A 27,814-nucleotide genomic window follows, 5' to 3' on the forward strand; every position below is an offset into this window, starting at 1 on the left:
AACAATTCCTACCGAACGCGGCCATAGTATGATCCATTTATATAGGCCAAGTAATGCACATGCCCTTGCATAGAGGTGAAAACTGGTTGGGTTCGGTCAGATTTTGCTCTTTCTCATATCCTAACCCAAATTTTGCAATCGGAATCGGATCAAACACAGATATTATCGAATACAGATACAATAACGGAATATACTGGGTACAAATACGATACAAATATGTACCAAGACACAGATACGAACACTAACAAGTACATATTTATGCGGATATCAATTCAACGCAAAAACCATATATAGAAATAGCTATTAAACATTTGCATATATCCAAAATGTGACTGTATTAGAGGCTAGCAGCATAGTAATGTGACCTCTGCTTTCCCCACCTTTCCTCCTCCTTAAGCTGACAACGGCAAGATGCCACATTTGCTCCGTCTTCATCATCTCTGAACATCCCGATTGTTCCCTGCTACAGGATACGTGCGCTCTCGTCTCCCGTGTCCTAACTACTAATTCTGCTATGCCCCGCAGCCAACACTGGCTCCCATTATACGTAATACGGCTCCACCTCCAACAATCTTTTAAGCATCCCTCGAAGCCATGAAACTCCTCCCTCCTCCCCCATAAGGCCATAACCCCTCCCACCGATACTTAAGCCCAAAATGTTACTAGTCGACTATCCTATTCATCACTAGAGCCTCTACAGCTCGCTTTAGTCAGAGAAAAAAAGTTTGTCACAAATCATAATGATAATCTGACTTTGATAATAGGTAAGACATCCACCCAAATATCTGACGAATAAAGGTTAGCAAATCCGTATTAAAATGACTTAATGTGCCGGTGCACAGCCATAGAATGCGCACAGCGCACGCACATATATACGTGTACACTCCCAAAAATCAGTAGGCAACAACGTACGGTAAATGTATGATTTTAACTAAACTCTAATAAGCTATATGTATGCATAACCACTTCACTTAACCGTCTGATTAGAGACCGGCTTCCCGCTTCTGACTCTGATTATAAACTCATTACAGTTCCCCTTGTTTACCGACTTTCTTTTATGCTCGTCCAATCCTATCACAGTTATTAAAGTGCCAATCTATTCTCCTTTCTACCTGACCGGGATCACCTGGCACTGAAAGCACGAATACATGTCTCTCTTTTATTAGCCATGATATCCCCCTTTTGATATGCCATAAACGAGTTCGATCCTGTTGCCCTCTCGTTGAGCGCTAGCTAAACAACTCACGACAGACAGAGAATCCACCTGAAAACACCAGTCGCGTCTCGCGTGCATGCATGGGCACATCCCTGTCAAGGGGAAGCCGCCAAAGCCGAACAGGCGAAGCAACGTCGTCGACGATTTCCGTGGAAACACGCGACGCGGCGCGTGTCTGCCTGTTCTGGCCTGGCCCATACAACTGTACGCACCGTCGTTCCGTGCGCATGCGGCGGCGTGGCCGCACGCGCTGCCGCGTCACCGACCGGTGTGAAACGAGACGAGGGCGCAATCTAGCTGCGCAACTACAGCCTTGCAGTTGCAGGGAGGAGGATGCATATAGGGCTAGTTCGCGAGGAGGATGCATATAGGGCTAGTTCGCGAGACACCGTTGAGTATAACTTTTGTACGTTTCTTAAACTGATAAACGACACATACGTTTCTTGAACTGTTAAATAATAAATTTTTTTCTAAAAAAATTTATACGAAAGTTGTTTTAAAAAATTATATTAATCCATTTTTTTAAGTTTTTAAGAGCTAATAATTAATTAATTATATACTAATATTTTTTTTAGTTTATGTGTCTTGATTAGACGGCTTAGCATTCTCTCCTGCCAAACGAGCCCATAGCCTAGCCTAGGCGTAACGTAGATGGCATGCACAGCCCTCGGAAAATCTCAGGGCCTCCTCGCGCGGTTGTTAGGTGGACGACCTGCTACGACCCAGCTCAGGCCGTGCGCATTTACTGAACAGTAAATATGGACACACAGAGAGAAAAAAAAAATGTAGCTCTTGCGTATGACCGCACTTAACCTGTCTGTAGCCGTGTCGCGAGGTCCTGTACGTACACGTTGCGTTCTTCTTTACCGCCATGAATGGGTGAGCATATCTAGAAACAGATGCGACGCGAGGTAGGTCTCAAGTCAAGCTACTAGGGAGTAGAAAGGGAGCACACACACATGATGCCCGATTGACGAAAGGGATGGTGATGAGGTGATCTGTCCCGGTATGTACAACGAATCCAAACTTCGGTTCCCACGAAAGAGATGCAAACGGAACTGAAGCTAACATAGGGCACACAAGTTTCATTTGTTGTGTTGCTCCACGTCGCGCCGCCTCGGGATGTAAAGAATCACATTCCCATGTTCTGATCTGATGTTTTGTTTGCGTTTTTGAGGCCCACCCTAACACATGTACTTAGCTGGTGGCCCATGCTGCCATGCACTTGTTCTCGCCTGATCAGATTTGGTAGATAATCGCTGTACCCTGATTTGGACCAACTAAACGTCTTTCTGTTCGTTTCCTACATGCCTGTCAAACGAAACAAAAGATTGCTTGTTTGCACAGTGCATTCCAAATCTTAGCTGTGTGCACCTGCCAGAGCATGTCTTTATGACGAGCTAATGGTCATCTTAATCACGAGATTATGACAGCAACCTATAAACGGACATGCCAGCCTTCTGTACTAATGGTGGAGTGTTTACGCTAGAGACGGAAGCGAAAGCAGAGATCACATGTTGCGTGTGCATGGAATGCTTTTGCAACGGTGGTGCCAAACTTCTTTTCGCTGAAACATGAACGGCACAAATCACCGTGACCGTGAAATCCATCACAGCAATCCCACGGTCACTAGTTCACTACGACCATGAATGAGGTCCATCGACAAGATGCTAAACTTTTTCCATCGCCGTTGCCCAATACAAAATCACCACTAGCCACGGCAGTTCACGTTCTCACCACACCACCTCTTCGTGCGCTGATTATGTTACATCCATCGTTAATCACCGTTCCTAATCGCTGATTACCAAATGCTAATCCCGCTCAGGAAACCATTCCTTGCCAAATGCTAATTGGGACACGCACCCCCGAATCTGCGCCGCTAGTCTCGCCCACAGAAGATTCGATAATACAGTGTTACACGGACCCCCAATCTCTTGGTTACCACTAATCACATATTCTAATTGATCCTGTTCCTGATCATGTATACCGAACACCTGCCATGCGATGCCACGTACGGTGGGGTGGCCACCAAAAATTCGCGCCGCTCGTTGCCGCCGGCGCGAGTGCGCTCGCGGCCAGCCGCCTGCACGAGACGAGGACGCGGCTTCCGTGCGCGCCCCGATGCGGGGTGGCGGAAAGGAGGAGAAGCGTTGGCAGCTAGTTGCGCGCTCCACGTTGTTCCGGAACGTTCCATCGCCTCGTTAACTGCAACGAGAGGGAGTATTAATCGCCTAGTATAGCAGGGACGCCCGGCCGGGAGGAGTGGGAGGGGGGGGGGGGGGGGGGGGGGGGGGGCGCAGTCGCAGCTTGGCTATCTTTGGAGGGGAGGGTGTGTTCTTGGCCGGCGGCGATGGACCAGGTGCGGCGGAAGAGTAGCCTGAGGTCGCATGGCTCGGGCAAGTCCTCGCCGCGGGTGGGGTCGGGGACGCTGGCGGAGCGGCCTACACTGGCGACCGATCGCGATGGCGGCGACCAACGGGAGGTGGTCGTGAGGATCGATGGGAAGGGGAGTGGCCACGAGCCGTTCGCGTTCCACGGCGCGGATGGTGGTGGGGCCGGGAATGCGAGCCCGAACACCGACTCGACGGCGAGCACGCCGCAGGCAGCGAGTAGGACGTGGTCCAGTGGGTCCAACTCGCCGCCGTCGCCACCCAAGGTGTGGCGGGATGGGAGCGTCGAGTTTTGGAAGAATGATGGTGACGGCCACGGGGCCATCGATGAGGGTGGAGGTGGAGGCGGTGGCCGGCGTGGCTGCGAGGCGTTCAGCTTCAAGAACCGGCCGCCGCAGCCCACTTCGTCGTCGCCGGCGTCGTCCCCTTCGCTATCACCGCAGCCGGCGCACGCTGCGGCTGTGGGGGACGGCGGCGAGGACCCGCCAACGCGCCTCATCGGGAACTTCCTCCGGAAGCAAAGGGCATCCGGCGCCGAGCTGTCGCTGGACCTGGACATGGAGGAGCTCGGGAGGGCGTCGCAGCTGCACGCGCAGCCGTCCTTCTCCAACTCCCTGGAACGGGAGGCGCGTGTTTCGTTCCGTGAACCTAACAGGCGAGTCGCCTCGTCCTCTGACTCCGACTCCGACACAGGAGGTAGCCGTAGGCACGGCGGCGACGATGGCGAGGTCATTCGCTGCACGTCCAGTTCCACTGCTGCAGGGTCCTTGCTGCGAGCCAAAACGCGCTCCCGGCTGATGGACCCGCCGCCGCAGTCGCAGCCGGCACCGGCGGCCCCTCCTGTCGTCGATGAGGAGCGGAAATCCTCTGTCTTGCGGACGCCTACGAAGTCCGGCCAGTTCCTGTCGGGTCTCATGGCCGGGAAGTCAGGGCAGATCGGTAAGTCCGGGCAGATCGCCAAGTCCGGGCAGATCGCCAAGTCAGGCCCGTTGGAGGAGGAGGACGACGACCCATTCATTGACGAGGACATCCCTGACGACTTCAAGCGCGGGAAGCTAGACGCCCTCACTATCCTTCAGTGGGTCAGCTTGGTGCTTATCGTCGCGGCATTGGCTTGCAGCCTCAGCATAAAGGTGCTGTCAGGGAAGAAGGTGTGGGGGCTGCACCTCTGGAAGTGGGAGCTCCTCGTGTTCGTCCTCATCTGCGGCCGTCTTGTCTCCGGCTGGGTCATCAGGATCGCCGTGTTCTGCGTCGAGCGCAACTTCTTGCTGCGGAAGCGTGTGCTCTACTTCGTGTACGGCGTGCGCAGCGCCGTGCAGAACGCGCTCTGGCTCGGCCTGGTGCTGGCCTCTTGGCACTTCATGTTCGACAAGAACGTCCAGCGGGAGACAAACACGGCGGTGCTGCCGTACGTGCAGAAGATACTGTTCTGCTTCCTCGTCGCTACGCTCATCCGCCTCGTCAAGACGCTGCTGCTCAAGGTGCTGGCCTCCTCCTTCCATGTCTCCACATACTTTGACCGGATTCAGGAGGCATTGTTCAACCAGTATGTCATCGAGACGCTCTCCGGGCCGCCCCTAGTCGATGAAAACCAATTGCTTGCTGAGATGCATGAGCTTCAACGCGCAGGCGCAACCATCCCAGTTGAGCTCCGTTCCGCTATGTCAACCAAGAATTTATCAGGGCAAAGGAGCATTCGGATGTCCGGTGTGATTCCTAAGGGAGATGGGAGCAAGCAGCTGTCGAAGGAGAAAGGAGATCGGCAGATTGACGAGGGGATCACCATTGACAAGCTTCATAGGCTCAACCAGAAAAATATCTCAGCTTGGAATATGAAAAGATTGATGAGGATTGTTCGGTTTGGGACACTCACGACAATGGACGAACAGATACAGCAAGCAACGGGTGAGGGGGATGAGTCAGCGACACAGATTCGTAGTGAATATGAAGCCAAGATTGCTGCAAAGAAGATCTTTCATAATGTTGCAAAGCCTGGCTCCAAGTAAGTATCTTCATTGTCTTATAATATAATATACCACGCAGATAATCAGAATGTTCTTATCTACTGCAACTGCAAGTTCTTATAATATAGATAATCGGACAAACAACTGGAGATTATATGTAATGCAGGAACTTTTAGTTCCTGATATGGACTGTTAGTATATTTCATAGAGATAGTATCCTAATAGTTAATCCTATATGACTTCAGTATTGAGATACAATTGTTTAAATCTTACTAAAAGCAGGGTTTACAAAAATTCTGAAGAATGTAACTAAAATGCCCTAGTTTAAACTTGCAACTTTCTGATCAAATTTCTATGGATAATGCAGGTATATATACTTGTCAGACTTGCTGCGCTTCATGAGGCAGGAAGAAGCTATCAAAGCAATGAATCTTTTTGAAGGAGCACAGGAGCACAGCAGGGTTAGCAAGAGGTCTCTCAAGAATTGGGTGGTAATGATCTGTTATGATGCATCTTGATTTCTAATAATGAGTCATCTTTAATTCTGAATATGATCTTCCTAACATTGCTGTATGTGTTCTTCTGTAGGTGAATGCATTTAGAGAACGCAAAGCCCTTGCCCTAACACTTAATGATACAAAGACTGCAGTTAACAAGCTCAACCAAATGGTTAATGTTGTTGTTGGGATCATTGTGTTTGCCCTCTGGCTGCTCATTCTGGGTATAGCGACAACACATTTCTTTGTCTTCCTCAGTTCACAAGTTCTAGTGGCAGTTTTTGTATTTGGGAATACTTTGAAGACAATTTTTGAGGCAATCGTGTTCCTTTTTGTGATGCATCCTTATGATGTTGGTGATCGCTGCGAAATTGAGGGAGTTCAGGTAATGGAATGCTCTTGGTCTTAATTCATGAATATTGCCTTGCATTCATTTACTAAAATTTGAACTGCTTAATTTCAGGTGGTTGTTGAGGAAATGAATATAATGACAACTGTCTTTCTCCGATATGACAACCTGAAGATCTATTACCCAAATAGTGTACTTGCCACTAAACCAATTATGAATTACTACAGGAGTCCTGATATGGGAGAAGGAATTGACTTCTCCATTCATGTTGCCACCCCAGTGGAGAAATTAGCCCTCATGAAGGAAAGAATACTACGGTATGTTATTGTTCTCATCTCAATTGCAATAAAATCTGACTTCTTGAAATCTAGAACATTGACCGCATTTACCACGAATGTAAAATGCAACTCTTAGAATTCACTACTATCTACTGGAGTCAAAAAGAAGTGCCTGCTCTGTGCCCTGTCTAAGGTGTATAAACTAGGGCATAACAACTATAATTTTCATCATTATTACATAGTCTAACACTATGCATACCTTCCTAAGATCTTAAAATTAGTCAGGCATCTCTGAATTCATTTGCTGCTTATGTTACCATGTCAAGCTAATTAATTTTCGTTTCTAAACTCCAGCTACATCGACAACAAGAAGGAACACTGGTACCCTGGTGCGATGGTTGTCCTACGTGATGTGGATGACACCAACAAGCTGAAAGTGTCTATATGGCTCCGTCACACACTCAACTGGCAGGACATGGGGATGAGGTTCGTAAGAAGGGAGCTGGTGCTCCAAGAGATGATCAAAGTTCTGAAGGACCTCGACATAGAGTACCGGATGTTGCCACTTGATGTGAACGTGCGAAACGCTCCTGCTATCCAGTCCACTAGGATGCCATCTACGTGGAACTATTGCTGAATACTACTGAAGCAGTGAATGCACCAGATCATCCAGCTATGAGCTTAGAGAGCTGAAGAACTGCCTTTGTTTCAGTGGTTTGAGTTGCAATATCCTGGGGACAACTAGCAAGTGGTCTGCGCTGCAAGAGCTTGGTAGCAATTAGCAAGTAGCGAATAGCATGTAAAAACTAGCAAGGGTTGTGATTGGTAGTGTGCCTGCAGCTATTACTTGGTGCAGCATGTAATTATGGTGTTGTGTAGTTTGAAAAGCCGTGGTAAATCTGATGGAGAACATAGTTACAGAAATAAGAGTTCTCATTTAGTGAAAGCAGTAATAAAGGTTCGATGGGTGAACTCACGCGAATCGTCGCTTATTTCTGACGCCGACGACTCGCCGGCCGACCCAGCGACTCTTCCCGTGGAACTAGGAAGCCCACTGCCTGCTGTTAAGTCGGCAGGACAGCCGCTGTGGTGGTGAACACAATCAATGGCTTTGGTGGCTGATTCTGTTTAAAATGGCTGTGTCCGAGGGGGTGTTTGATTTCAGGGGCTAAAGTTTAGTCCCTAGTTACATCGAATCTTTAAACATTTATAAATAGTCTATAAATAAAACTCATACATAATCATAGACTAATTTACGAGATAAATCTAATGAGCCTAATTAATCCATAATTAGCCTATGTGATGCTACAGTAAACATTTGCTAATTATGGATTAATTAGGCTCAAAAAAATTCGTCTCGCGGATTAGCTCTCATTTATGAAATTAGTATTTTGATTAGTCTATATTTAATACTTTAAACTAATGTCTAAACATCTGATGTGACATTAGTCTAAAAAATTTAGCCCCATCTCAATAACCCCTGAAGTGCCTTCCATCGCGTCCCAAAGTAAAGGCAACCACGGGCCGACAGCCTGAGCTGCATCCATGTTGGCTCTGGGTGCAGATGCTGCAGGGATGGAGAAAAATGGGTATGTTATGTTCTGGGATAGTGGGACTTGGGAATTTTGGGACTGAGGACTGAGCAGCGTGGTGTGGAGTGGCCAAATGTGTAATGCCTTATACTATCTCCTTATTTGGAGTATATGCCAGTCTTTTGGTGTGCAACTTTAGCCATTGCGATAATATCTAAACAAAATTACAATATTGTAAAGTACTTATAAAGAAAAATCTTCTCACATGATTTTTATGTTCTCAAACTAAATATTTGAGAGTTATTGGTGATCAAAAGTTTAATCAGGTAAAATGAATAGTGCATATATTTAAATACGGAGTGCCTAAATATCATGTCAGGAAAGTTGGTTTGAGAAGGTGAGATTACTAGTAGAAGCTCAACCAAATTAGCAAGGATTTTCAACTCAAACCCAATTCAGTTAAACTAATGGCTCTTTCGGAATGCAGGAATTTTACATGATTTTCATAGGAACCAATTCAAATCCTCTAAAATTCCTACAAAATTCCTCCAATCGAATATGCCTTAAAGCTGTAAACTGTCATGGCTATTTCATCCGAAGAGCAAGAACAAACAAGGACAGCAGACAGCAGCTAAACTTCTCAAACAACTACACTTTGTGAGGATCGAATTTATGCTTTAATAATTGAACTGAACAGTTGGTAAAATTGAGAAACTCGATACAGGGTGTGAAATTTTGATCATCAGAATATATTAAGCAGCAAGCACATAGCAATTGTGGTATTTTATAATAGGAAGTCTTCAATTAATCACATCATCTTATTTCAGCAACTAACTAAAGCTCACAACTGCAGCAGGATCAAGTATCTAGACATCTGCACTAGAAGACGATGGCGCAATCTCAACTTTCTCCTAGGAATTTAAATTTTCAGATTGAAAATTGCTCACCAAATTTCAGCACCATATAACTCCATATATAACCACCTGTCCAAAACTTCAAATATCCGGTAGCATCAAGGTTGGTCCGCGCTTACGGCGTCGCAACCGCATCCTGCAGCTCAAATCCCCTCTCCACCGCGTAGTCCACAAAACTGTATAAGGGAAGCACCCGATCGCCGTACTTGTCGCCGAACCTGTCAGCCTCTGTCTTGGCCTGAGCTTTGAGCTCCTCCACGATGCCGAGCGCACGATCCATGCCAAGAGCGCGCAGGACGCTGGCATTGCTCCTCATCTTGCCGTTCCCCGACGCGCTCCGGATGTCGTCGACTAGCTCGTAGAGGACGCCGATGGTGCGGCCATAGCGCCGCAGAGCGGCCTCCTCGTCGGGACCGGCGCCACCCAGCATGGCGCCGCAGGCAGCGGAGCACTCCGCCATCTCGCCGAATTTCTTCATCAGGACATGCATGACCTCGGCCTCACCGAGGGCGGTGGCGCCGGCGAGGTCGAGGAATTGGCCGGCTGCCATCCCTGTGGATCCCACGGCGCGCGCTAGTTCCCCGAGGACGCGGAGGAGGACTGCATGGGGTACGGGGTCGGGGGAGGGGGTGTGGGAGATGACATGGGTGTAGGCGAGGGGGAAGAGCGCGTCCCCGGCTAGGACGGCCATGTCGGTGCCGTAGGCGGCGTGGGTGGATGGGCGCCCGCGGCGAGTGGGCGCGGCGTCGAAGCAGGGGAGGTCGTCGTGCACAAGCGACGCCGCGTGGAGCATCTCGAGGGCGACGGCTGCCGGGAGCGCGGCCGCGCGCGGCGCGCCGAGGAGCTCGCATGCGGCGACGCAGAGAACCGGGGGCGCGCGCTTCGCGGTGCCCTCGTTGCCGGCGCCCGGGAGGACGGCGTAGCGCATGGCGGAGTGGATGCTCTCCGGCGGGCGGATGGGCATCGCGGCGTCGAGCTCGGCCTCCACATCGGCGATCAGGGATGTCCAGTAACGGCGCAAATCAAAGGACGGGGAGGCGGCGGCGGCGGCAGAGGAGGAGGCGCGGATGGGCAGGAAGCGACTGGATTTGGAGGTCGAGGGCAGCTTCGCGAGGGGGAGGGACATGGAGAGGGAGGAGAGAGCCATGGCGCTGAAGGGGGAGACTGGATTGGGGTTCAGAACTTCAGATGTGGCTTCCTTCCTTCTCGGATTTGATTGCGCTGTCCACTCTTTTCTTCTTATAATCGCTAACCATCCACTGGTGGAGTGTACTGCGTTGTGTGAGACAGTTGCACATTAGCACTCTCACCCGTCACCCCAAACACGTTTTGCTATTATTTATGGAAAAATTGGGGATGTTCCAAATGCGAAAAATAAGAGTACCACATATCTCCCATAATAACTTTATTTAACTTTATTTTTCGTTTTGTCGTGTCCAATGTTTGACCATTCGTCTTATTTGAAAGATTTGTATAAAAACTAAAAATAGTCACGTATAAAATACTATTTATGTTTTATCATCCAGTAAGAATAAAAATATTAATCGTAAAAAATTTCAAACAAGATGAAGAGTCAAAACATTGTATCAGAAAACTGAAAATTGATATTATTTCGAGACGGAGGTAGTATATGAATTGTGAAAACCATTGCGAATTTGCGCATGAGAATTATAGGTGAGTTCTAACTTCTACGTTTTCAGTGATATCAATCATCCAATGATATTATTTAACTCCATATTTTTAACAAAACTTCCTCCGGTAATGAGCATTTGACCTTTAAGTTTATAACAGTACAGTATATTCATAAAACCAAATAAGTTTATAAAATCGAACACCTTTGATCGTCAAGGTAAATCTAAGCATAAAGTTTTCTTGAAAAGAAAGTATATGAGAGGTTGTTAATGGTCAAATTTTCAAAAGATTAACTATAAATCCTCTTTCCTTGACATCAAACGATTCTGATCGAAGGAAGCCGATGTAAATTGACCGTGAAATTATTGAACACTGTTTCGAAGCACGAAGGAGTATTCCCCATTAAAAAAAATGGAAGTACCATCTATGCACAAAAATTGACTCTATTTAGGATTATTACAATATATACTATTGAGTCAGATTGCTATAAGCTAGTTGAAGTATGTAATAAATTACAAGTTAAGTAATTACTTTAACGTAATCAAGAGTAGTGCACCTTTAGTCATCAAATAATCTGAAAAAACACCATTCGAGTAACTTACCAGACTATAGTACTCTAGTACTCTAGATTTTAGATTATAATAAGATACTATATAATCTAATCATTTATTCTAGAGTATTTCTAGAATCCAAATTTACAGTAACCTTAAACTAAAATATACCGGATCTTAGGACAAGTTAGGTTCAGCTCTCCTAAATCTAGCACATGGAGCAAGTCTATGAAACAGTTCGAACATGATGTGATATGAACCTAGCAACACTCATCTTGTTCATTTCTTTATACCACTTTGTACCATTATGCTCTATAGGTCCGTTAAACCGCAAAAACCGCGATGGTTACCGCGGTAACCGTGCTCTTCACCGGGCCACGGCTTCGGTTTACCATGGTCACCGTTCACAAATTTGATCCGAATTTAAAAAAATTAAGAAAATTTGTGGAAAAAATATATGATGTAGAGATTAATTTGTAATGATGTTTTGTGAAAAAATTAATGAAAAAACTAAATTTACGAATGAATAAAAATCCGATACCGAAAAATGGTTGGGTAAAATAAAAAACGGTATTGTTCACACTTCATAGCACCTAGTTAAGTATGTATTTGATACATGAGGCACATATTTAAACGTTTGCTGCACTTAGTTGACTATGTAGTTAATACTTGATACATGAGGCATATTTTTTTATTGCGTTAGCTATTTGTGACGTAGATAGCTAGTAATATTTTTTTAGGCTCTTTATTCATTTTTAGTACCTAAACTAAGGTAAATTATATATGTACTGATGTAGTCATATGTTTGTAAACATGTATTAGTTTTATACGTAATATTTGTTTGTAAGTATACTTGTGATGCCAAAATTTATCAAGAATTTAGAAAAATCATGTGAAAATTTTCTTTTTTCTCATATAACATGTCCTAAATATCACAAATATAGCTACGTAATAGTTTTCTATTTTTCTTGTATTTTTACAGTTTTTTTAAAATTAATTTGCACCTAATTATCGGATTATACTAGCCGCGGTTTTCGGCCGAAACTGCGCGGTTTTGACCCAAAACCGCGCCGTAACCGTAGATTTTTAATTCAAAATTTTTAGATTTAAATTTATCACGATTTTCACGGTTTTTGCGGTATCCGCGCGGGATCACGGGTGCACGGTACCGCAGCCACAGTTTTCATGAGTTTCGCGATAAGTGAAACCTATTGCTCTCCTTCGGTGAAGCGAAACGTATGGTTAGAATTTAGTACTACTATAGAAAAGGTGGTTCTACAGGCTAAAGCATTACATGATCTTTTTATAGAAAATAACGTTATTCCTGAGTACTAGTTCTCACGTAGGCCGCGATCGGCGGTGGGGTGCAAGTTAACTTATGCCCTGGCACGGAAAACAGTAATAGATTAGTACATGGTTAATTAATTATTAATTATTAAAAATATAGAATAAATTAATATGATTTTTTAAACAACTTTCCTATAGAAATTTTTTCCAAAAAATACACCGTTTAGCAGTTCGGAAAGCGTGTGCATGGAAAACGAGGAAGATAAGTTAACTAAGCGGGGGCTGTTGAACACGGCCATACTATATATGGAACCTTTTTTGCAAAAAAAGAACCCATTAGTATCATATTACTAAACAAGTCTAAGTATCCCTGTCTCTGTTTCGTAATATAAGACTTTCTAGTATCGACTATATTTTTACGGATGGTAATGAATATAGATATATATATACAAACAATCTATGTTGATCAATAGATAAGTCTAGATATAGAGAAATTTCACGTAGTATATGCGTAACTTTTATAGGAAAAACCGTTAGCATGTTGCTTCTCTCTCCATTTCTTTCTCAATCCTTCTCTTTTTATTTTTACATTTACGAGGCCGAGTCCTGTCCTCGAGTTCCATGGCAATTAGCCTAGATATGCAACATGATCATTTCCGTAGGAAGTGATCTTGAAAGATAAAACGGAGACCGTTGTGCCACTGCAACTGAGGGAGCATCCAATTCGGACCAAGATGAGGGACAAAGTTCCTCTGACTTAACTTCACTCTGACCTAGTGGCTGACATGTAGGCCTGATGGTTGTGGGGCCATATGTCAGCCTCTATGTTAGAGGGAAAAAGCAAAGTCAGATGATCTCATTTTGTTGGTGATGCCACAGGAGCATGAGGTGCGTTGAGGGTCCACGACTCTTTCATTGGGCAAGCATCTTATTGTTGAAAACCCTTAGACAAAGTCTAGAGATAGGTGAATAGATGTTTTCTAAATTATAAAAACTTGTATAGGAATTAAAACTAGCAGGGCGTTTAGTAGTATACAAATAGTCCGACTATCACTATAGGTGCCAAGTTAGGTTGGGAGGTGATAAGCCGCATGTTCCTATTACAACAGCAAACATGGGGAACGATGTTACAGTGGACGTAATAAAATATGACAAAAACGATGTAGACGGTGAATAAGATAGGGAACGATAATGGAGGCTACGAATGAGGGATGCGAGAGTGTCGATTCCAGTATGTTGTCCACTAAACTGTAACCAAGTCCAGAGCATTAGTCACTAAATCCACTTAGTGGACACATGATCTTCCCATTAGATGTGTGCCTTTTGTGGACACGTATTGTTGAATCCTCTCGGTGAACAAGTGTTGTGCATCCGACACAAGTATGCACAAAAGTTTTCCTCGATGGACATGTATTTTTGAATCCTCTCAATGAACAAGTGTTATGCATCCGACACAAGTATGCATAAAAGTTCTATTGGTGATGGTTTCCATCGAATTTATTTCTCCATGGAGGTGACACAAGCCCACGAGGACGGTGAGAAGAAATCATAACAATGGTAAGCGTAAAAGGAGGAGATGCCTGGGATGGGAACTTTTTAAAAGAATTGCAAATTGCATAGCCTCAAAAGAGAATAAATAAGAAATTTCAATAAGAATTAAACATGCAAAAATTTTGCGTTCAAATAAATGGATCGAGTGACAGCCATTGTGGGTTAAAATTACTCACCGACGGATGGATTAACTTTGGCGTTCAAATAAAAAAAAGATGGGATAACTTTAGAGTTATAATTGTGGGTTTTACCCTGGTTAGAGGGAACCCTTCCAGAAATTCTCCGCGGCCCAAAAGGGCCACAAAGGGGGATTGGAAATAGTTTTCAACCAGCAATTGACGCGCCTCGGTATTACCTCACTAGCTGCGTCATTGCCCCAAGCGCAAAGATGAGTTTTAAGGGTCGCATACCACTTTCTTATATAGTGCCTTCCCCCATCTCAAATTCTCTAATCTACTCGGTATGGTACTAAACTACTAATAATAAAGTTAACGACAAACCGACCTTCGTAACAGAAATCCCAAATCCCAAGTCTACTCCCCTTCTCTCACGGCCCACGGCTCACAGCCCACGGCCTTATGGGCTTTCTAATTCGGCAATTCGGCTTCCAATTTTTTTGCCTTTTCTTCTTGGAATGTCCCCATTTCTAACTGCAGCACAGTTCGACCCGATTCGATTCCATGCTCCCCTCTCCTTTCACTTTGCCCCGATCCGCACCCAAACCCTAGCCCTCTAAAACCCCGGATTTCCGATGGCCGCCGCCTCGCCACCGGCCTCTCCGCCCCACCCCAAGCGCCCCAAGATGTCCTCCTCCTCCGACCCCGACGCGGAGCCCACATCTCCTTCTGCCGCCGACGCCAGGGGGCAGCCCCGCGCCCCCCGCTACAAGCGCCGTAAGGTGGCCATCATGCTCGGCTACTGCGGCGCTGGGTACCAGGGCATGCAGAAGAACCCCGGCGCGCGCACCATCGAGGGGGACCTGGAGGAGGCGCTCTACCAGGCCGGTGCCGTGCCCGAGGCCGACCGCGCCGCGCCCCGCCGCTACGACTGGGCCCGCGCGGCGCGCACCGACAAGGGCGTTAGCGCCGCGGCGCAGGTCGTCTCCGGTCGCTTCTACGTCGACCCGCCCGTCTTCACTGATCGCCTGAATGCCCAGCTCGCGCCCCAGATCCGCGCTTTCGGCTACGTCCGTGTCACTAACTCGTTCAACGCTAAGAAGTTCTGCGACCGCCGGAGGTACGTGTACCTGCTCCCCGTGTTCGCACTAGACCCCAGCGCACACCCCGACCGCGAGGCTGTCATGGCGAGCGTCGGGAGTGGGAGTGAGCTTACGAAGTGCGTTGAGTGCTCAGAGAGGGGAAGGAAGGTGCCCGGTGTCATGGGCCGGGAAGGGAAGGTACCCGATTCTGTCTTTCAGGAGGAGAAATCTGTTGAGATTACCCGGGAGGAAACTGCGGTAGGTTCAAATGGACATGCAAATTGTGATCCTTCAAGCACTGGCGATTGTACTATTGATTTACCTATCCCTTGTGATGAATCCGAAGCCCAAATTACTGAAATGAGTTCAAGTGGTGCAGAAAACTGTGATGTTGAACCATCAGGTGCTACTTTTTGTGCTGAAGCTGTACCCGCTAGCATCACTAAGACTGTTTGTTCCAACCTGAATTCGGATGCCAACACAAATTCAGATTCAGTTCATGCTGCTCCTTCATCTATGCCTGAAAATAAGGATACTTTTGAGGCTGTTGTTACTGAAAATGAACAGGAACGAGCTATGGATGTTGAAAGGAGCAATGGGGAAGAGATGACCCTGAAGGGAAGTACATTTTCTTATACTGATGAAGTCAAAGAGAAGTTTAATAGAATTCTCAAATATTATGTTGGCACACACAATTTCCACAACTTCACAACCAGAACTAAAGCAGAGGATCCTTCAGCCAAAAGGTTCATTATTTCCTTTGCTGCTGATCGTGTCGTCAGTCTGGATGGGATTGATTTTATCAGATGCGAGGTTGTTGGCCAGAGTTTCATGCTCCATCAGATTAGGAAGATGGTTGGGCTTGCTGTTGCAGTGATGAGGAACTGTGCTCCAGAGTCAATCTATGATGTAGCTTTTCGCAAGTAAGTTTCGTACAAGCTGATACTTGTAGATCTGTTCCATATAGTTCAATAGATCCTACCTCTATGACGACTGATTGCTTTTGTCATATTCTGTTACAGGGATGTCAATCTTAATGTGCCTACTGCACCCGAGGTTGGGCTGTACCTAGATGAATGCATGTTCTCTTCATATAACAAGAAATGGAAGGATTCACATGAGGCGGTTTCTATGGAACCTTATTCTGAGGAGGCCGAAGAGTTTAAGATCAAGTATATATTCTCTCATATTGCTGCAATGGAGCTCAAGGAGGGAGCTGTAGCTCTCTGGTTGCATTCATTGAACAGCAGAAATTATCCAGATTTCCGCTACATGGATAATGCTGGAACTGAGGTAAGTGTTGGTGTTGCAGTTGAGAGTGTTGATGAAGGGACGGTGCCAAGTGATAATATTACGGAATAATTCTTTTCCCAAAGGAACTTGTAGGACCCATAATACTTGTCTGGTGTATGAGAGGCTTGAAAATATTGTTTATGAACAAAGACTGGTGTGAAGGCTGCATCTCTTCACTGAAAAACAGGCTTAAAGAGTCGAGCTGTGTTGATCTGTTTTCAGCTCTTCCATAGGCAGTGTTTCCTTGCACGGATACTATTTGTCCCAGAATGTTACGGTATTCCCAACCCATAGCACTAGATATAGTTTTCATAAATTCTCTATCATCAAGAAATACCACTATTTCATACTTCAATTTAATGCTACTTATCTCACATGATATAATTTAATGCTACTTATCTCACATGATATCTTGGGTGTTATGTAGAAACCATGTCTCATACAAGATATGGTTTTATTCTCTTTCCTCATTTATTTACTTGCCACATCAAATTTCATCCTATATGTCAACTTATTTAATGTTATGGACACCATCCTAGTCATTGGGTTGGGAATGGCCTTATAAATTTTATAAATGTTACTTTTTTTAATTCCTAGGGTGTGTCTTGACAAGTTACTCTGCCTGGGAAATGATTCTGCAATGTTTAATTGCTGAAACTATGATGGAGCATAAATGTTTACTATGGTTAATGCCTGTTTGCTTGTCTACCATTCCGGCAATAACTTATTCTTTTATCCCATTAGTTTTGCGTTCAATCTTGGATGCTGAAAAGGGGTTCACTCATCTAATTGATACTATGTTTTTGTATGTTCACATGTCTGTATCAGTAAATAGTTATGCTCGGCTGCATTTCTCCTTGCAAAGGAAAGTACTTGATCGAAGTTTTTACACTTCCGAAATAAGGTGATTGCACTTTTTTTCCCCTCGAAACTAAAATTGGGTTAAAATTTTGTGTTGTGACACAATATACCTCTAACGAAGTCCTTTGCTTAGAATTGTATTTGTTGATAGGTTGATCGGGATAATCGGGGGTTTACTACCCCATGCTAATACTAGCAAATGGCAATTGGGGACCGGCGAATAAATGTACATCACATTTTCTTCGTTTCTGCTTATTTATAACCTAAAATTTAAATTTTCAATGAAGTTAATTTTAAATCTTTTCACCAAAATTTATTTTCCTTGGCTTTTAGATAACTATAAAAATTTTATTTATAAATTATTTTTATGCCGAATAATCACTTTGTTTAAGGTGGAATTTGATTTCTACTTATGCAAGCTTCGTATATAACATGCCGAAAAACATTTCGAACTCCACCTCTTTATTATACGGAGTACTGTTGAGTAAGTATCTTTGTTAGGCCCACTAATACTACTAATTTGTACAGATTCAACAAAGAGCAAGATGGCTTGTAACTACAACAGGTACTTCGCTAGCTACGAGTCTACGATTACGACGCCAGCTGCGGCCGGCTACGATTACGAGATGCACCGGAGCGAGTGCAGGGACGCCGAGGTGTCCATGGACGCAGCGTCGAACATGCACCGGCGGTCAGCAGCCTCGATGCCGTAGTCCATCAGCGGCCGGCGCTCGAGCTCCTCGTCGTGCCGGCGCGCGCACTCCGGGACCTCCAGCTCCCCCTTGCTCACGTGCTCCCACAGGTACTCGAGCCTGCTCATGTACTTCAGCTTCTCGTACAGCCTGCGAGATCCAAAATTCCAAGCCACGGTAAACACCAGCGCCTCACCGGGCCTCGAATCGAACTGCGGCGCGAGACCGGTTGCGTTGTACGTACCCGGAGCTGAAGAGGAAGCGCCCCAGGGTGGCGAAGAAGAGCCGGGCCTGGAGCCCCGGGTGCACGAAGTACACGGCGCGCAGCCGCTCCTTGGCCTCCGCCGGCAGCGACCCGTACGCCGCGCGTATCGCGGCGACGCCGGGGAAATTCTCACCGCGGTCCACGAGGGAGTGGGCGTACACGACCACGAACTCCCGCTCCCCGATCTCCGGGAGCACGCGCCGCCGCACGTAACCCATCAGCGCCGCCTCCGCCCGGCCGCCCAGAGCGCGCGCTGCCGCGACACGGAGGAAAACGCGGTCAGTTTCCACCGGTAAAGGCATCGGGGCTCGCGTCGCGGCAGCCTAGCAAAGCGGCAAACCAGCTTACCGGGAAAGTACTTGCCGACGATCCTGACGACGGCGCGGCCCCGCTTGTCGTGGCCCCGCACGGTGATCGCCCTGCTACGGTCGAGCAGCAGCAGCTCCGCCTCGTCCATCTCGTGGGTCAGTTCAACCATATCGATCGAGCTTATCCGATTCTTGCGAGGAGCTTTCGCTTTTAATTAAAGCGAGGGAGAAGGGAGCATTTAAATACGGGGGCGATCCATCCGATCGGCGGAGGACGACGAGACGGTGTGGCGCGGCGCGGCGTGGGCTGGTTCCTGGGCCGTTGGGTGGAGCGCGCGAGCGGTGTGGCCGACGCGTGGGCGCGTGGACGGGGTTGGAGGGGAGCGGAGGATGCGGGATCTCGGAGAATATGCGGGGGCATATTTCGGTTGGGATGGGGGCGGAATGGATTGGCGCGGCGCGGGGTAGGGAGGAGGAGGAGGCCGCCCCGTCCGCGTCAGCGTCATCCGGGATCCCGGTTTCGGGGCACTGATCCCTTTGGATTGGATAGGAAACGGGAGCCACTTTCTGTGGGCATGCCACTAGTAATCGGGTTTGATTGCCTCTGTTAAAGTCAGTTGCTTGCAAGGTGGTGGGTAGTCATCAATTTTCAGGGCCTCTTCATTTTATTACCGCTCTTACCTATATCAAATTATATACGCTTGTTTTACGATCTAAAAGCTAATGTTGAAAAATAAACTAATATAATAAACTACCAAAAGAAACTCTAAAATTTAAAATTTAAAATGTAACTTATAAACCTAAGTATAAGGGGAAAAATGAGATGATAATATTTAGTACTTGGCCTGCCTCTCTCTCGTAGAGTTGGTTAGAGTTATACATATGTTTTTAACACCCCCCCCGTCCCCCTTCTCCTCTGAATTTTTTCCTCCCAGCTAAACTATGAATCTAACACGGCAATTTTAAAAACATGCTTACATCACCTTATTGGATTTGCTCTAAGCGTGTGTTTAGCTAGCCAGGCTTTTGGCTGAACTTGGTTCCTTTTCCCATTAGAATGTTTCTCAAACAAATAAACAATATGTTTTCGTGTAAAAATTTTAATACACAAGTTTCAATAAAAAGTAACTTGATTTAATTTTTAGATTTATAGTATTTGATTAATCACGTGCTAATAACCATTTGTTTTCTGCGCCAGGTATAAGCTCCAGTCATCAACTCATCATCCTTGTCGAACGGTGCCTCGTATCGTTGCTACCCTACCAGCATATATGTAGCCATAAAAACACTACACCTAAATTTAAAAATCTTTAAACTTAATGCATCCAACAACGTGAAAATTTGATAACTCTAAAATATATTAACACCGAATTTTCGCTAAGGTTGATTTTGGAGTTAAGCTCTAAACGTAGGCCTACGGATAAGCATTCTATTTCCTTACATGGGCTATGCCCTTTAATGGGCCTCATTGACGGATATGCGCCAAACATTATTCAGATTTCGAACAAAGCGATCATGGCTACGGGCTACCCATCAAATACGGAGACGGATCGGACAATTTCTGGGCTAGACCCAAACAACCATGTTTCCGTCAGACTATAAGACGCCGATTACTTCAGAATATATGCTGGTTGAAGATTGTTCAAGTTCTGACATGAACACGTACTCTAGTTTCTGGACAATTGTGGGTGTAGGCATCAGGAATCTGTAATCATGAGTTACTCCGACCTGCTCCGATCTGTGGTCAGAGGAGTTAGGACTCGGGAGGCATGCTTCGAACAATTCCATCCCCTCATAGGTTCAACACGGTCACTGTCTAACCCGTCGGTCACATTACACTCACCAACGCTCATGACTGAGCACGACTCGGTCGAATCCTGTCGCACCATTCACGGTGCACCGACGTGAAGGATGGCTCCGGCTCATCACTTAGGCTGTGATCCGCAGTGGATTAGATATCCGGCATAAAAAAACGTAGTAATAGATTATAATATGATTAATTAGTTATTAGTTATAAAAATTAAGAAATATTAATATAATTTTCTAAAGCAACTTTCATATAGAAAAATTTCGCAAAAAATATACCGTTTAACAGTTTGGGAAACGTGTGCGAAAAAAAGAAAATCTGGGCTAATAGGAAGGGGGGAAAGAAGTCGACCTTAGTTGCAGGCGCTCCTGCTTGGTAGAGCTCGTACAATCGTACTCTCGTGGGACTTTTAATATGTTTTTATATGCAACGACCACGAGACCCGCAAGGCAGAGGTCACTTGGGGTGTAAGACCATTGTGTGAACTATGTTTGGGGAGATTGTGGTTCATGATATAGGATAGAGCAGAGGAACGGTGGGTTGATGATGATGGTGATGTGACCACCGTCGCCAAATCATGTCTCCCATTGTAGAACTTAGCAAAATCTAGCGCCCACCACCTCCATATGTGCTGCCCTATAAATAACTAGCTCCATCAGCAACCTAAGAGGTGTAGTGGTTGTCTCTGATGCTTGTGATAGGATACTCTGGTGGTGAATTTAATTTACCGCGTGTTTTTACAGGAACGCCTATGCAACCGCCCTCTAGATGATATCAAAGTCTTTTCAGGGACAACCACAGTGTAACCTGCCATAGCATATCGCACCAAGGTTGATCACCAACCCAAGAGGCCTAAACGAACCTCTCCCATGCTCAAATGTTAGCATAGGCAAGTGTAATGAGTGAGCCATCCCCTAACTACCCCACCTACTGCATACAATACCGTAGGCTAGACGTAATGGGCAAGGCACGATCACGAGTGTGCCTTGTCAGAAGCACATGATAGATGGGACATCGATTGGATTGAGGAGACTAAGACAAACTGTTTAATACTATCTCTTGTGAATGGACAATCCGATCACGAGCGTCCACTCTCCTTACATGATCCACCCTTGCCTAGTTGGTCGATATGTCCCAGTTGTGACGACACCGTTCTACAATGGACAAGACATTTATAATCATTATATGCAATGAAGAGCAAATAGGAAGTCAAGATGACCGACGGATAAGTACAAAGTCAAGATAAACCTTGTTAGAGCATCCTCGACAGCTCATTTAAATTTGATTATCTATATCTTTATTTGAATGATCATCTAAAACAGTTTCACCTCTCATATCTCTTCGTGCTCCAGCAGATTATCTATATATGATATCTTCTATATCTTTTTGGAGGATGAAGAGATAATATCCAAATATGGAATTTCTCTCTTCTAACATAGATGATATCCAAAAATAGAGGATGAGATGAATGTTCTGTTGGAGCTTAAGTTTTACCATTTATACTCTATTTTCAGAATGAAGGATGAGATAGATGTGTTGCTGGGGTACACTTACTGCAAGGCAAGTGGGTAGGAAATATGAATTGTATATGGGCATATTATCTTGGTGATATAGGGTCACCTTACACCCTATTCGACCGAAACCAAGTCGTGAGTTTGCAGAGAACATATAACCTGTTTTCGAGCAGATAGGAAAGTTGGCTTTCATTAGGCAAGGGTGACAAGTAGGAGAACACGTTATCACAAGACCAGTAGGTCACCTATATGAACGCTATTGTTATGGGGAATAAAAAGTGATAAGGTGAACTAGCAAGGAGGCAAATAACTCATTAGAAGATAGATTAATTCAACTAATTGCTAAGCTATTCATATCGATTACACTATCAATAATATACTTCTAAATATTCAAGGACCAGTATTCGAGTGCAAGTGACAGCTTACGAAATGGTCCAAGATGTCATCCAAATTACTATTAAGCTCATGTTTTCCTCTATCCAAGATGTAGTCTTATAAGTTTCTAATGTAATTCTCGGGCTAAAAAAGCTTATCATCTCCATTGTACGAAGGAAAATGACATGATAATCGATATTACAGTGCTACAACATTCCATACTCCATTCACATTCAACCTAAAATAGATAGAGAAAGTTGTTTTTTTGTACCTGTTTTTATTCGATCTTGTTCCAGACCAAGTTCACCACACCAGTGTAAACCTTTTCATGGCGATGGCTGTACGCTGCTCCATTCAAACCAGATACTCTTACGGTCAAAGCAGCACGGAGGAGGAATAAAAACAGATCGCTGGATCGGCAATGATCGCTACGCTCGATCGGCGCGCGGACTGGAGGCGCCTGGGCCTCCTCGTTCTGACGCCGGGGCATGCGAGCGAGCGAGCGAGATGCCGAGATGGAGGCATGCGGTGGCCGCGTCGCGCGCGCCAGTGCATGCAGATGCAACCGCCTGCTGCGCATCGGCGCGTCGGCATGCTCCACCGCGTGATGATTAAACCGGGCGATCGAGCGCGTCGCATGTAGACGAATACGGAGTACCAGTCGAATAGTCGCAGCGGCCAGCGGCGTTTGCTGGCACCCGCGCTCGCTGCGCCTGCGCTAGCTGCGCGCGACGGCCCGGCCGGCGTGGCCGAGATCAATGCGACGTGATCGATGGGCTTCCCGCTACTATCCTACAGCCAGCAGTCCAGCAGCTGCCTTGGAAATGATGGGTGAGTGTGCGGTATGCCTGCCGTGGAGGCGAGAAGACGATCGAAAAACCACTTTACGTCGTCCATATAGATAGCCTTTTCTCCAGTTCATGGCATCTCCGATCACTTCACAAGAACTACTGGAGTGCCGCGCTGCCACCACTCTCCTTTTTGGGTGATTGGTATACCTAGCTTTTCTCGTGTATACGTACTCCTACCTCGTGTACGTAACGGCTATGAGGAGGGCTGGAGGAGGAGCATGCGTGTATGATTGGGTTGCCTGTGAGTAGCCGGGACGTATGACAGCTGCTGCTACTAACTAGCGAGTTAATTAGCCTTTAGCCACGAGAAGATAACCTTTTTGGTCTTTTCTGCAGTCCTGTAAGTAATGATAACCCTAGGTTACCTGATCATGTTCATGCAAGAGCAGGTATAACAGCAAGCTATAATCAACTATAAATATATTTTAAAGAAATAAGATGAACGAGAGAAGATAAGTGAGTTACTAATTTGTAGCCAGCTGTAGCACGGACTTCAAGACATAGAGTGTATGACATATCGAACCATGTATTAATGTTTTGTAGACAACTTTTGTATAAATTGACTATTAAATTAACTATACATAAATTAGAACGCGCAGTTCACTATACTATTGAACTTGTTCTAACACATACTATCAACCTCTCTAGTAGGATGCGTTCTTTATCAACCTCTCTGGTAGGATGCGTTCTTCAGACCAGTTTTTTTTTAACTTTTGCACAATATTCCAAACTATTAAATGTAACATGCGTGTGTTTATCATCATACTGTTAGGTATGTTTTTAACTTGGTAATAATAATAGTTAATTTAAATATTTACACTATAAAATAAATATGAAAAACAAGAAAATCTTAGATCGTTGGTTAAAATAGTACGTTAGTGCATCCCCGTGATCGACATATGCAGGCATAGCTCTACTGCTCCCTTGACTTCAAAGTATTATTTAGTATGAATTAAGATCGGAAAGAAATATCTACAGAACTTCTCAATAAATAATGAATGGCCAGATATATAACGGTGGTGGAGATAAAATATAAAGAATTTTAAAAAAATATTGATGTAACAAAACGGTATCATTAATTGTTCCAAACATATTTAAGCCTCATTTTGAAGCACTTTTTGATAAAATAGATCTAAACACTAATATAAGAAAATGACAATTTTACATTTAGTATTTGGCAGTCTAGACTAGCAAATTTCGTCAAAAAGTTCATAGGGACGCGGACCACCTCTCACTTTTGGAAAAAAAAAGAGGGCAATTTTTGCCTGCTACTAAACACCAACTTACAAAAGTGCAATGACAAAACTTTTGCCATTTGTCATTCAAAATGTCTCTAATGCCCTGTTTAAATCCCTCAAAATGCAAAAGTTTTGCCATTTTGAAGCACTTTTTGGCAAAATAAATCTAAACACTAGGGTAAGAAAATAACAACTTTTCATTTGACATTTGGTAGTCTAGAGTAGCAAATTTCACCAAAAAGTGCATAGGGACGTAGACATCTCTACCAAAAAAAGATAATTTTTACATGCCTCTAAACACCAACTTACAAAAATACAATGCCCAAATTTTTGCCATCAAAACTTTTGCTATTTATCATTTGCTATTCTAAATGGCTCTAAACAAGGCCTTACTACTCTCCCATCTCAAACTAACTTCGTTTTCGCTCATTTCACACGTACCCATACAGAATTGAAAAGACCATAATACCATTCCCGCTATCAAATCATACTACCATTGTCTTCTATTTTATCTACTCTTAATATATTTATTTGTTGCTTTCATTAACTTTAGTGCAATGATTAATTAAAAAACAAACAGAAAAAATAATTTTATTTTGGAACAGAGTTGGTACATTCGTTTCAAAATACAAGCATTTCAACGTTGTTCGGTAAGAATAAAGATTGAGAAGATAAGCTTGTGATGTCACTTAGTACATAAGAAATGAATAGACATGAGAGAACATGTGGAGATAAAAAATAATTTTAAATTATAAGTAATTAACATTCTCATCTTTTTGCTTATGCTTATAAGCCAAAATTTAAAATTCCTATCTTAAATTTAGAGTTAATTTTGAGGTATTTTCGTCATAGTTTATTTTTTGTCTTGTTTTTTAAATCGCTAAAAATATATATATAAATAATTTATTCAATTATTTTATAAATGTAACATTTCTTTTATTCATCAAATAAGTCAAAAGATGGGCACATAAGAGGACGAGTAAGAAATACTTATATTTTAATAATACTTCAAATCTAATTTAAAATGGAAAAAAATACCCTATATCATGATACCGAACTCAAAATGTTAGAAATACTAAACGGAGGCGCCGGGCGTTTGCACGTAAAAACACAGTTTACCGCATTCGCATCCGGCAGTGATGCAGCGGTGGCCGGCAGTCCGGCCGCGTGGAGTTGATGATGAGTTGGTGAGATGGATCCGGAGCAATTCAATGCAGATTTTTCAATCGAGAGGGGCACGCATCTCGGGTTGCGTTGCATCGGGTGTCCGCGCCGCTAGATTTCAACAGGATCCGATGGTAAAAAAACAGCCGCGCGCGGGCGGCGTGGATGGAATTTATGGGGGTGGGGCTGGGAAGCATCATCAGTGGCGGTGCGTCGGGGGACAAAAGGGCGGAATTTGGAGCTGCATGCTGCGCCCACTGCACGCACACGGGCCAGAGCGATAGCAACCACCGTTTTTTTTTTTCTTTTTACGCGCCCGTTCCTGTAGAGTTGTACGTACGCTCCCCCCGCTGTTGGCTTCTGCTGCGGCTGCTGCTCCGCCATGATCGCGATCGAGCTTGGCCTCCTCTCGCTCATCATCAAGGCCGTGATCGCCATCCTAGTGCATCCACTGTTGCATCGATCGGTATCCCAAGACATTATGGGATTCTACTGTGGCATTCATGTTCCTGTATATATGTTGTAGATGTACTATTTTACCATACTGCTAGTCAGTGGAGGGAGCTTGCTAGTTGTATGTCTGGAACTGTTACGGATGATAGTGGAGCTCGGAGAGGTGAGCAGGAGACCTGCCAATGGGTCTGGTCAAGAGATACGGCCGGTCAATGCTGCGTTGCAACCGCGCTGCTGTGGAGGATTTATGACATGTTCACTCTCGGAGTTTCCTTCTCGTTGCGGTGCCTGTCTCTCGCCGGTTAGGTTTATTGTACGTACGAGATCAAGTTTACAGTTTATTAGTTTTGGTGACATCAATTGGCCGCAGCTACCCGATGATGGACGGAGTAAATGAACAAGCAGAGAAGGAAACGAAACAAATACTCCTACTGTACCTCTGCTTTTAGGCCTGGTTGATTCAGCTTATGATTATTATAATCTGGCTTATTAGAAGTAAGCTGAAACAAACAAACAGATTATTGTAACAGATTATTATAAGCCCAGATTACTATAATCTAATAAGCTCATCCAAATATGTTTTTTTTTCAGATTATTGAGTAGCTTTATACCTACTACCCTACTATATTTTAAAATAATTATTCATATTTATCATTCGTTTTTACTTTACCTTATAATAATCCAGCTTACAGTAATCTGACTTAATAATCCAGATTACAATAATTCCTAGCTGAAACAAACATGTCCTTAATTTGTGCAACAGCACTCCAGTATGAGTCGTACAAAAACCGAAAGGAAATGATGGGTTAAGTAATCATCAGGCACCCTTTATTAATGTTCTAACACTTGAGCAGATGTGTGTTTGGAAGATATTAAATGCAGACAATTAAAAAGGAAAGGCATTATTATGTGGTGGCAGCCGTAACACTAATTAATCAATTTTATTGATCACGTTGGACGCATTGAAACTTCCTGTAGAACGCGTGTTGAGCGAAACTGGACCAGCTCTCCTAAGAGCAGGTAGAATAGCAGGTTATTAAGCTAGCTATAAGGATATTTTAGAAAATAACAGAGAAAAGAGAAGGGAAGTGGACTATTAATTTGTAACCAGCTGCACATGAGCTCCAAGACAAAATATGTGTATGACATATGAGACCATGTATTGATGTTTTGGAGGTAACTATTGTATAAATTAACTATTAGATTGACTATAGATGAATTGGAGCTAATTGTTGGCTATAATATTGAACTTGCTCTAATAGCAACTCTAATAAGTCTCTAAGACAAAACCAACAATTATCTATCATATCATTTATCCTAAAAATAGATGATAAAAAATTACAGCAGGTCACACATCCCATCGTACAAAATAGAGCATCAATTATATTGAAAAGAGAAATTTCAAATATATATGTTTTCTCTTATCTCTCTATATACTTGCATCCAATCACAAGAGAGGAGAAAAATAACAATATAGTAAGAAGAGATGGTTGTAAAGCATTAATAAAATGTATGTGAATGATGTAATATGGATACTCTGTTAAAGTGATAGCTGATATGAATAGAGAATCTATTTTAGATGTTCATCTAAATGTCATTATGAATGATGAAATTAGGATGAGCCATAGTAATGC

General features: G+C 44.4%; 4 protein-coding genes and 1 non-coding gene across 7 annotated transcripts; 2 read left to right on the forward strand and 3 right to left on the reverse strand.

Moving 5' to 3' along the window:
• The first annotated feature begins 3,515 nt into the window (after window positions 1-3,515).
• Window positions 3,516-7,859, forward strand: LOC102712338 (mechanosensitive ion channel protein 6-like). The gene is made up of 5 exons (XM_015833203.2): window positions 3,516-5,608; window positions 5,938-6,061; window positions 6,159-6,452; window positions 6,531-6,733; window positions 7,049-7,859. The coding sequence occupies exons 1-5, from the start codon at window positions 3,567-3,569 to the stop codon at window positions 7,329-7,331; spliced, it is 2,946 nt and encodes a 981-aa protein (XP_015688689.2). The 5' UTR covers window positions 3,516-3,566; the 3' UTR covers window positions 7,332-7,859.
• A 1,098-nt stretch (window positions 7,860-8,957) lies between these two features.
• LOC102712615 (heterodimeric geranylgeranyl pyrophosphate synthase small subunit, chloroplastic) lies at window positions 8,958-10,366 on the reverse strand. The gene has a single exon (XM_040520757.1). The coding sequence runs from the start codon at window positions 10,285-10,287 to the stop codon at window positions 9,256-9,258; it is 1,032 nt and encodes a 343-aa protein (XP_040376691.1). The 5' UTR covers window positions 10,288-10,366; the 3' UTR covers window positions 8,958-9,255.
• Window positions 10,367-14,404: 4,038 nt separating this feature from the next.
• Window positions 14,405-14,551, reverse strand: LOC121053679. Its single transcript, XR_005811223.1, has one exon. It is a non-coding gene; the product is annotated as a U4 spliceosomal RNA (small nuclear RNA).
• Window positions 14,552-14,843: 292 nt separating this feature from the next.
• LOC102704774 (tRNA pseudouridine synthase A-like) lies at window positions 14,844-17,745 on the forward strand. Of its 3 annotated transcripts, none has more exons than XR_005811045.1 (3): window positions 14,844-16,282; window positions 16,382-17,556; window positions 17,647-17,744. XR_005811045.1 is itself a non-coding variant. In XM_006647597.3 (2 exons), exons 1-2 carry the CDS (start codon window positions 14,913-14,915, stop codon window positions 16,719-16,721), a joined length of 1,710 nt encoding a protein of 569 aa, XP_006647660.2. In that variant the 5' UTR covers window positions 14,844-14,912; the 3' UTR covers window positions 16,722-17,745. The 3 variants fall into 3 exon arrangements, 1 of the variants encoding a protein (XP_006647660.2); XR_005811046.1 differs by having other exon boundaries at window positions 17,665-17,729; XM_006647597.3 differs by having other exon boundaries at window positions 16,382-17,745.
• A 196-nt stretch (window positions 17,746-17,941) lies between these two features.
• Window positions 17,942-19,183, reverse strand: LOC102705045 (ganglioside-induced differentiation-associated protein 2-like). The gene is made up of 3 exons (XM_006647598.3): window positions 18,819-19,183; window positions 18,450-18,723; window positions 17,942-18,355 (listed from the first exon to the last, which is right to left on the reverse strand). Exons 1-3 carry the CDS (start codon window positions 18,946-18,948, stop codon window positions 18,133-18,135), a joined length of 627 nt encoding a protein of 208 aa, XP_006647661.1. The 5' UTR covers window positions 18,949-19,183; the 3' UTR covers window positions 17,942-18,132.
• Between the last annotated feature and the right edge of the window lie 8,631 nt (window positions 19,184-27,814).

This window comes from Oryza brachyantha, chromosome 2 (genome assembly GCF_000231095.2).
Source record: "Oryza brachyantha chromosome 2, ObraRS2, whole genome shotgun sequence".
Lineage (NCBI taxonomy): Eukaryota > Viridiplantae > Streptophyta > Magnoliopsida > Poales > Poaceae > Oryza > Oryza brachyantha.